The sequence below is a fragment of the Nuphar pumila genome, chromosome 14, assembly GCF_984573655.1.
Source record: "Nuphar pumila chromosome 14, dmNupPumi1.hap1.1, whole genome shotgun sequence".
NCBI lineage: Eukaryota > Viridiplantae > Streptophyta > Magnoliopsida > Nymphaeales > Nymphaeaceae > Nuphar > Nuphar pumila.
Window position 1 is genome coordinate 89,876,687 of NC_143262.1, and position 11,326 is coordinate 89,888,012.

Below are 11,326 nucleotides of genomic sequence, written 5' to 3' on the forward strand. Positions count from 1 at the left end.
TAGAAGCTTGTACATGCTCAATAATTCTAGAAACATTGTTCAAGTTTAATTTATTCCCAACACTCCCTTGGGACAAGGGGTGCACCACAGTTTTATGCCATCGAAGAAGCAGCCATAAGTTGGCAGGCATTGACCAGCGCAACCAGGTCTCTTACTCTGAGGGTGGTTTCTCCATTCCCCGTAGGAAAAAAAAAGTGTACATAGGTTTTTCCCAAAACTGAATGGAAAAGAATAAATAATACTATCACTTCTTATTTGGTTATCCTAATGGGAATGGTAAATCATGTTTTATGGGATGCAGGTCCCACATCTTGTGCTCACAAGGGCTCCACATACTTGGTGGGCAGAGGGTGCCACTGAAAGGCATGAATTGCACCTCTTCAAGATTCAAAAAAGGGTTAATCTCACATTAAATTAGTTGTATTTAACATTAAATAGATTTAGCTTTATTAAAATGACTAAAATATTTTTAAAATAATAACAATTTTTAGAATGCAAGGTTACTTTTTGAAGTCAAGTTATTTTTTAGAAAAGGTGTTTGACTTTTCATTTCCCTTCAAGTTCAAATGCTCAAAAAAGTAATCATGCATTTTAAAAAATATGGTTCTTTTAAAGGTATTTTAGTCATTCAAATAAGGTTGAATTCATCAAATGTTAAATACAATGATAGATTAACCCTTTAAAGAATCAGCTGTTTCTATCAATACAAAAAAAAAGGTTCATATATCTTGTAATAAGCAGCATGTTCAACAAATTAAGTACATAGTACTAATAACAGCCAAGATAACAATAACAGTCACACCAGATACAAAATATACATTTAAATGGACAAGCAAACATTCAAAATTATAGATATGTACTTAGTAAAGATCCAATTTGCTGATAAAGTATCTTTTCCCTGTCTAATTACCAACCACCTGTTAACTGTGATCTAGTGATGCTCAAAACTTCACGGTAAAAAATGCTTCTTTGATTTGCACTTGTACGAACAAAGTATCTCATCTCAATCCAATTACCGGCCAAGAAGATGCACCAGCAGGCAGCAGCGTTGATCTGATGACAGGAACACGCCTTACCACAGAAAATGCTTCATTGAGTCGCGCTGCTTGCACCATAAACTGAGAAACCTTCTGCTGCAAATCAAATAATCCATCAATCACCATTTAAGTAATCAGTTGCACCTCAAGTAAAAATGATTGATGAATTGTTGCATGCAATGCCTATCCAATCTGTATCAATCAATCCTACTAGAAGATTAAGCAAGCATTTGAAGCTTATGAGGGAATGTATATTATGGATTTTTGAAATGCATGACACAATCCAACAATGTAGCAATGGAACAAAAATGGACCCACGGCAAGCAAAAAACAAGATTTATGTCTGAAATTTTACAAGCACAACCAGGAGTCACTGAGAAAAGGATTTTCCCAACCACATAATCATGCTCTGATTTCTGTTGTTCAATAGGGAAATGTTAGTATATGATACTACGTGGATAGAAACAAAACAACACTAGTCATATAGTCTAGGTAACCACAACCTTGGTTGAACAAAGTCATACATCAGCTACGTCAATCAGCAAGACTTATAAAATGAAAAAAATGCAATATGAATAAGATCAAAAAACAAGATCATAAAAAACAAATTAAGTAATGAACACAATTCATCACACCCAACATGTGTGACCATGTCATGTGAAAGTCAACACTAATATGCAAACCCGAGTGAAGCAGCTTCCAACCTTTAATTCATGTCATTCAGTTGACAGGAACAGTCTAATCATGACCTCATTACCAGTCTGATCACTCATCTTAGACAGCCAAATCCATTCAAAAAGAAATTAAATACTTCAAAAAACTTTTTTTTATCGTACATAAAGTTCTGTGGGCAAAACTTGTCTAGATTAACAGATAACATCCAGAAACCTGCTTCCTTTTTAATGAGGACGGATTTGCCAGATTCCGAACTTGGTGTAAATAATATGTAACTATGAATCATCCAGCAGTCATATTACATTGACAGGTGATTGAAATGTTCAGACAAAATATACTGAAGTTGAATCAGCAAAAACTGTGGTTATGTAATATCATGTGAGTTCCAAACCAAACAACAATGATGGTAGCTATGTAACATGGAATCTTCTAACAGGGCACCGCACCTGCATCGCACCCACACCCATGCGGGTGTGACACTTGGACACGGCCTCCTTTGTGTCAGGTGAAGTCAACAACACTGAGGTGCATTTCTGTCCAAAAGTAGATTCATTTAAGTCTAACCAAGTTCAGTTTTATCTATATTATATATATAAATACATAAATGCACACACATACACGTAGTTTTAACTTAAAACTGTTAAAAATATATATATACCCTCCCCGCACCCAAGTTTTTTTAAAGTACAGCATCGCCGCATCCACACCCGTATCCGCACCCACACCTATGTGACATAGGATGGTAGCATACCAACGGGGCCTACGCTTATCTGGAAGGAGCAGCTAGTGTGTTGGAACGTTGCTGGTTCAAAACCAAATGGTATAGTTGTATAACTGGTAGGGGCCTGCCTAAATCCAGCTTGCCTTTCAAAAAAAACAATGATGGTAGCATGAATTACTGAGCTCAATGTTGCCAGAATCAGTTTCTGAACCGAATCATTTTTCAAAAAGATTCAGAAAATCAGCCCAAATTGGATCGACTAATCATTTTGACTTGGTCTATTTAAAACTTTATTTTTAGATTAAAAAACATATAAAATAAAAAGTGTGAAAGTTCAAGAAAATTTATCTAAACAAAGAAAATACAGAAATGAAGTAAAAGATGACATGGGGTTTAATCAAATTCCAAATATGCATTCAATGCTTAAATAAAATAATAACAAATATCACAAGCATAACCCCAAAAAAAAACAATTCTGGTTGTATCAGCCCAAATCAGGCCGATACAGCCAATTCAATTGAAAATCAGGAAATGCTTAGAGGTGAGGTACTGATTTGATCCATTTGGACTAACCACTATTTTTATGTCTATTAGAAGTTGGTGTTGGAATATCTAACTTTCAGTGTCATCATATTTTATTTGAAAGTTCGATTATAATACCGAAATCAGATATCATCTCATACGTGATGATATTTTGGCTGATGATGATGCTAAATTATCATGAAGTTATGTCCTGGACACCAAAAAAATTGTGCCAAAATAATTGAATCATGAAAAGAAAAAGTAAACAGACATTTATCATTATTTTACTCTTCATTACTGCCCTGTTTGGATTTGCTTACATATATAAATTTAAGCACATTTTATAAAGAAGAGTCTTGCCTTTACTTTTAATTAAGTGAATGTTTGGATCATCACTATTTACATTATAATACAGAAGAAAAAATATTAGTAAGGGTGGTGATGGTGGTGGCAATGATGGTGACGGTGGTGGTGATGATGGTGGTGATGACAAAGTGGTGGTGGTGAAAATGGTGATAGTTGTGGTGGTAATGGTGGTGGTGGTAATGGTGATGGGGATGGAAGAAAATAGGGAAAATTCCATTTATGGGCCTAATTCCAAATATGAGCCACATGTTTCTGAAATTCCATATATGGGCCAAACTTTTCCTGAAAACTGCCAAACAAGGGCCTGCATTTATTATTGTCCTTTAACTTAGGTTAAATCAAAAGTCAATTTATAACAGTGCCCCTCATCATTAAAAGTTCACACTGTTTACTTTTTCTTTTTTTAATGAGGATAAGTACTTTTCAGTTTTAAAGGGATAATACAGGAAACCAAAAAGGACTCACGTTTTCCAATATGATGGGTGTTGACCTGTGGTCCCTATTTGACAGTTTCTAGGAAAAATTTGGCCCATATTTGGAATTTCAGAAACCTGTTGCCCATATTTGGAATTAGGTGCAAAAGGTTGGCCCCTAAATGGAATTTTCCAAGAAAATAAGTACTAAAAATGATAAGTAGGCCTCTCCCTACTTTTGAAAAAAGGGGTGAAATTTATAAAAAAAAAAACTATTAAAATTAGTAAAAGAAAATATTCAAACACCAAAACTTTCTCTGTAAAATAAGCATAAATGGCTAGGTGCAATTTATAAAGTGATCTAAATAGGGGGTACATTTTTTGTTGCCATTTCATAGAAGATTGTGGGCACCATATTTTACAAAATAAGAATCCAGACTAGATCAACAGGCCTAAATCCAACTGAATACTTTTGAACTGTGCGAATTAGGAAGACAATGACATGACCATCCATTCACCATGTTCCTACACAATAATATGAATTAAGAAGAGACGACATAGAAAATAAAAGGAAATTAGAAAGCTAAGCATCACCTGGAGATAGCGATCAGATTGTCTTAGAATCCAAAGCACCTCCATTAAATGAATAATATCATAACAGGGTAACAAGTTCTTATGACAGTTCCAAACAAACAATGTATAGTGATACAGATAAATACTAACTGTATGCAGCAGTCAGCTAATAAAGCAAGTAAACAATCTTACTTATGGGAGCACCAAGAGTAGTAAATGAAAAGAAAAAAGATCAAATAAATCTGAATTAAATAGAATCACAAGAGTTGTTACATGTGCTTGCTTGGGTAATATTCTATATGACAAACTTTGAAAAAATGAGAGCTCTTAAAAATTTGTTCAGAGTGAATTTCATGATGAAGACAGAATGTTAAGCAAGAAGGATAACAATGAACTATTTGCATGTTGTTGCATCTATAAAATCACAAAAAAAGAAACAGATTTCATCGAATAAACAAGCAGTACCCAGGCCTTCTTGGAGTTAGAAGACATGATCTTTTTTCTAATTTAAAATGGGAAGAAACAACAAAATGAATATGATGATGCCCATGTCACTCCAATCCTACCTTCTTGTGGTTCAGATTTGTCATTCACCCCATCAAATACTTAAAAAGAATAAATAACTTGTAACACCATCCAACTAAAGTAAAAAAATTCAAACCATACAAGAAGATAAAATAAAAGTATTTTCAAACCATACAACAACAACTACGCCTTCATCCCAAAACAATTGGGGTCGGCGATATGAACCAACAAAGAAAATCATTCTTGGTCTTCCACATGAATCCTTCTCCTCCAATCATTTCTATCCAATGTCATGTCCTCGGTGAGGTTCAAAGCATTCATATCCTTTCCTATCATCTCCATCCAAGTCTTCCTAGGCCTACCCGGACCTCTTTTAACTAATATATTTTCCCATTTCTCCATCCTTCTAACTGGAGCATCATTAGGCCTTCGCCGAATATGTCCAAACCACCGTAAACGATTCTCTCTCATCTTATTTTCAATGGGTGCAACGCCTACCTTCTTACGTATCTCCTCGTTCCGAATCTTATCTTTTATTGTATTTCCACACATCCATCTAAGCATACGCATCTCAGCTACACTCTTTTTTTGAATATGATGTCTCTTGGCAGCCCAACATTCCGTACCATATAGTAAAGCGGGCCTAATAGTCGTCCTATAAAACTTTTCCTTCAACCGCAATGGCATTCTACGATCGCACAACACTCCAGTTGCACTTTTCCATTTCATCCACTCAACCTTTATCCTATGATTTACATCTCTATCAATTTCTCCATACTTTTGAATGATAGATCACAAATATTTGAAACAATCATCCACCAGTATTTCAAACCATACAAGAAGATAAAATAAAAGTCCAATTCATTTTTCATCCAATACCATGATGAATAGAACACATCAATCACACTACTAAAACAAGAATATTCAATCAAATCATAACACGCCTACCTTACAACTCACTACTACAAACACATCATAAAACCTTGTCATTCACACAATCAAACTTTAGATAAGAATCAATAAACAACTCATAACACAATCCCACAATTCAAGTGAAATTCCAAATCATACAACAACAACAACAACAACTACGCCTTCATCCCAAAACAATTGGGGTCGGCGATATGAACCAAAAAAGAAAATCATTTTGGGTCTTCCACATGAATCCTTCTCCTCCAATCATTTCTATCCAATGCCATGTCCTCGGTGAGGTTCAAAGCATTCATATCATTTCCTATCATCTCCATCCATGTCTTCCTAGGCCTACCCCGACCTCTTTTAACTAATATATTTTCTCATTTCTCCATCCTTCTATAAGAAGATAAACCTCAATTCTTTCTCTATCAAATTAAAGACACGAGCAGAGCACATCAATCACATCAAATGAAACAAGAACACTCATCAAAGATTAATGCTTCCTTTAACACTGCCCCCATGGGGTAGTTATAGGAGAAGGGGGAACCGCCGCCCCCTTCCTCTCCCACGAAAATAGAACGTGGGAGAGGAAGAAGGGGGGGAAACAGTTCCGCCCACTTTTTGAAAGATCGTGAAGGGGGGTAACCGACGCCCCCCATGGCTTTTAATACAGGGTCGCCGGCAACTTCACAGTTGCGGCCGAGTTACAGTAGAACAGGGACATGGAGAACCCTGTCCCTGCGCTACCGATTGGAAGGTGGGGTAGCAGAGGGCATTTCCTCTGCTACTGCCATCGAAAAAAGGGGAAAGGGTCGGCACCTGCCGGCGATCGCCAGCGATGCCGCCCCCAATTGCAAAAGCACACAACAGTTCGGCAACAAAGGTTGCCGGAACTGCGGCGCTTGGCATTGGCAAACTCGATCTGCATTTTCTGCAGACCGAGTTGGCCATCGATCTGGACGACCCAGACTGAGCCGCCAGGTGGGCTCAGTCTGGCCATGCCCAGACCAAGTCAAACGTAGAAAAAAAAGGGGCGACAGACCGACTCAGGTCTGGGTTAGTCGACAAATTGACTCGGTCTGAACAGACCGAGTCGAGTCTCTGCTAGTTGACAGACCGAGTCGGGTCTGGATTACTTGACATACTGACTCGGTCTAGAGAGACCGAGTCGGGTCTGGGTGGTTGACAAGACCGACTCGGTCTATGGATAGACCAAGTTGAGTCTATGACACTCGATAGACCGACTCGGTCTGGACTGACCGAGTCGAGTTTGTGTAACGCAATGGACCAACTCAGTCTAATCGAATCGAGTCGAGTCTAAATTAGTTTTTAGACAGACTCGGTTTGAGTAGACCGAGTCGGGTTCATAATTGTGGAATGACTCGATCAGCTCAAGTCGGGTCCGATCAGACCGACTCAATTTAGACCGAGACAAGAATATTTAGCACGAACACCATACAAATGCCAAACCATCACGGTTTCTCCAGTTGTTTTCAAGAAAGATTCGGGACAAATCTTCTTATAAGGAGGGTGAAATTGTAACACTGCCCTCATGGGGTAGCTACAATAGAAGGGGGAACTGCCGCCCCCTTCCTCTCCCACGAAAATAGAACGTGGGAGATGAAGAATGGGGGGGAGACGGTTCCCCTTACTTTTTGAAAGATCATGAAGAGGGGTAACTGATGCCCCCCATGGCTATAAAAGCCATGGGGGGCATCCTCCTTTCCCTATCCGCAATACAAGAAAGAAGCAAAGAAAGAACGGGAGAGGAGACGAGAAGTAAGTCCCCTTCCCTCTCGCCCTTTTTGTTTTAATACAGGGTCATCGGCAACTTCACGGTTGCCGACGAGTTATAGTAGAACAGGGATAAAGAGAACCTTGTCCCTGCGCTACCGATTGGAAGGTGGGGTAGCAGAAGGCATTTCCTCTGCTATCACCACCCAAAAAAGGGGAAAGGGTCGGCACTTGTCGGCGATTGTCAGCGGTGTCGGCCCCCCGATTGCAGAAGCACGCAACAGTTCGGCAGTAGAGGTTGCCACAACTGCTATGCATCACGTTGGCAGACTCGGTATGCGTTTTTTGCATATCAAGTCGACCATCGGTCTGGACGACCCAGACTGAGCCGAGTCAAGGTAGACCGGGTGGGCTCAATCTGGGTGTACCTAGACCAAGTCAAACGCAGAAAAAAAGAAGGGACAACAGACTGAGTCGGGTCTAGGTTAGTCGACAGACTGAGTCGAGTTTGTGTTAGATGACAAACCGAGTCTTGTCTGGATTACTTGACAGACCGACTCGGGTCTGGGTGGTTGACAAGACCGACTCGATTTGTGGACAGACCGAGTCGGGTCTATGAAACTCGATAGACCAACTCGGTCTGGAGCGACCGAGTCTGGTATATGTAATGCAACAGACTGACTCGGTCTAATCGGATCGAGTCAAGTCTAAATTAATTTTTAGACCGACTCGGTTTGAGTAGACCGAGTCGGGTTCATAATTGTGGAATGACTCGGTCAAATCAAGTCGGGTCCGATCAAATCGACTCAAACTAGATCAAGACAAGAATGTTTAGCACGGACACCATACAAATGACGAACTATCACAAACAGGTTTGGTTTGGGTGTACCGGATCCAAGATCCAATTGAAATGTTGGTTAAAAGCCTAAATGATCCATTTTGAAATCAGTGTGGATTTGGATCCGAAATTTAATACGAAGTTGACCTGGTGTAAAGATTGGTCAAAAAGTAAAAAGACCATTTTGCCCTCGATATGCCTAATTAGTAAACAAGGTATAACTTAGTAAGTCGGATTCAAGTGATTTTTTGATCCTTGGATTCTACTTCTCGAGTAGGATCCATGAATAGGGGGTGTGATGACAAACTCTAAAAGAATGAAGTTTGAGTTTGACATTTAAGTCTAAGGGTATTTTGGTAATTTTATAAAGACGAGAGTGCAAATAATGATACGAGATACTCGTTGATTTCAGATCAAAACTTGCGTGAGGCTAAGAATATTCCTTAGAATTGGAATTTAAGTGTTTCAAGTAAGTGAACATTTGCAAATTCCTACTTAGTTGAATAAAATGCATGTTAGTTAGTTTAAGCATATTTCAATGGGATTTTATGTGCTTTAAGTATACTAGTTTTATTTATTGTGAATAGAACATTGTTTAGCATGCTTAAGGATCTATAAAGTTCAGTATGATGCTTAGACATATTGATGCATATTTCTTGATTCATAGCATGAATATGAATGTGGCATGACATTACTGCATGTAAAAGATTGATGTCATTTTGAGAATTGAGAGTAGAGTTTCAGAGTCTTAGGGTAAGAATTATCCTGATAATGTCATGCTTATGTCATGGGAGGGGCATTATAAGTGTCGTGAAATAAATTTGTGGTGGGTTGCTATCCTTAAAACTTCGAACATGTGAACGTGTGTTAAAAAGAAGTTAGTGAACATACATTGTTGATTGTATAATGCACTGACTTTAAGATATGAAAGAATTTTGTATATATGATAACCACACATAGCATAATGAAAAACTCTACTAGGAGGCATGGTCGGGGGCACTATTGAGGTGTGTACCTCGTGTGTACTTTGAAAATATCTCAGACGTTCCTCGGTGATCCTTAGAGGTTACAACAATGCCCACTAAACACATGTAGTATATAACACGAACCACAAAACCTTGGGTGCAGGTATAGCTCTTTGAGACACCTTGGGGGCATGTATAGCTACTCTGTCTTTTCCGCTAGCTACCGATTGAGCTCTTTAGCTTCCGACGAGCAAGTGCAACACTTGTGTTCGTAGTCTGAACCAGTTTGAACTACATTGTTAAGACTAGTTCATATGTCTGGCTAACATTATAGACTCTGAGTTGCTACGCCCGAGAAAGATATGTTCGAAATAGCCGTTTAGAATAGAGGATGTGTTTGAAAATGATGATAGAGATACACTAAATGAAGGTAAAACTCATACATAAAATGTGTGCAAAATTAGCAAAGTAAACTAAGACTAGGAGCTTAGAGCTCACTATAGTTGTAACGGTTGTATTTATTTGTAAACAGAATCTTACTGGGTTGTAGACTTACCCTTGCAAATATAGGTTTAGGAACAGCTGTCACCTACTAGACTTTGACTCTGGCATCATTTTTCAGTACGATTAAAGTATGATTTACTTTCACTCTAAAAAAATGAACGTATGTATTAAATGAAAAAAAAATTTGACATAGTTTTGAATTTGTTTTGATATTATTAGAGTAATTTTCCTCTGGGAACTACCGTCCAGGAACCCAGGATTGAGAGGCCCCGGATCGAGTGGTTACACTTCCCTTGAAAAACCAATCATACTCTAAAGAAAAACTTGAGTCTAAATTCATAGACACAAAGGAAGAAAAAGCATTACCTTGTCTTCAACGCAGACCTTGATAGGTGGACTCCGGTTCTTACGCTTAGCCTCATACCATCTGCTTCCAAGTATAAGAACTCCCATCGCCACAACACCGATGGAAAGGGACCAGAACGGGCTCGTCCTCAAAACAAAATCCTTCATGAATTCGAAGGGGATCTTCCACCAAGTCATCTGCTTGCTCGCTCCTTCAACAACAGAAAACCCTCCTTCAACACCTCCACAATCCAACCCACCACCAACCTCCCTCCCCTCCACGTTACAACCGCCACCCACCTCCTCTTCCATCTTTTCCACATCGGAAACACGATTTCCCGGCACATAATCGCCGGAATCCGACGATTTCTCCGGCTTCTCGTCCTCCGAGTCCCCCATCTCGACGACCCTCTCCCTGAGGCAAGACTCCAAACAAGGATCGACCCATTTGAGATCGTCGGATTCTGGGGCGACCCCCGAAGAATCTCCGCCATCGGTCTCCTGGATCCCCACGAAATTGACGGTGGGATTGGCGGAGAAGTACTGGGGTTTGATCATACCGTGAGATTCGTCGTCGACAAGCCCCAAGTTTTCGTGATCTTGAGCTTGTTGTGGAGGCCGAGGAGAACCGAATTCGTGATCTGGGAGGATCTCCCAATCGGGGAAGTCCTCTCCAGAGAGATCTTCCATGGTGGTTTCGCAAAGAACCAGAGGAGGAAGAAAAAAAAGATTCAGGTAAAAACAGAGAGAACAGAAGGCAGGATGATCAGATAATATGAATCAGACAACGGTCCTTGAAATATCTTGTTTTTAATTTCCCCTTTATTTTAATATAATTAAGAAAAAGTTTTCTTCTTAATTCTTAATTTGGGTAATTTCTTGATACATTCTTACTTTTACCTGAAATTTTGCCAGTTCACTGATTTTTTTTCATACATAAACCTAACTTTGCACTGATTTTTTTGTCTTAGATGGACCTAACTTTTTCTGACAATAGTCAAATAAAGACTAATCTAACCTGCTGTTACCTTCACTCGCTTAACCTAATTCAGATATTTTAAAATGCCGAAGCTATCTTTCTAACCTTTTTTCATATATTAATATATTTGTTTTGATTTGTGTTTCACGGAAATTAACTCAAGGTCTTTATTTTTATTTGTTCATTATCAGAAAAAGGTAAGTCTATGTCAGGA

At 38.9% G+C, this 11,326-nt stretch overlaps 1 protein-coding gene across 2 annotated transcripts; it reads right to left on the reverse strand.

Moving 5' to 3' along the window:
* Positions 1–764: 764 nt before the first annotated feature.
* Positions 765–10,904, reverse strand: LOC149817355 (uncharacterized). Of its 2 annotated transcripts, none has more exons than XM_089987937.1 (2): positions 10,155–10,904; positions 765–1,130 (listed from the first exon to the last, which is right to left on the reverse strand). In XM_089987937.1, exons 1-2 carry the CDS (start codon positions 10,821–10,823, stop codon positions 999–1,001), a joined length of 801 nt encoding a protein of 266 aa, XP_089844063.1. In that variant the 5' UTR covers positions 10,824–10,904; the 3' UTR covers positions 765–998. The 2 variants fall into 2 exon arrangements, with proteins under 2 accessions (XP_089844063.1, XP_089844062.1); XM_089987936.1 differs by having other exon boundaries at positions 765–1,133.
* Positions 10,905–11,326: the final 422 nt, after the last annotated feature.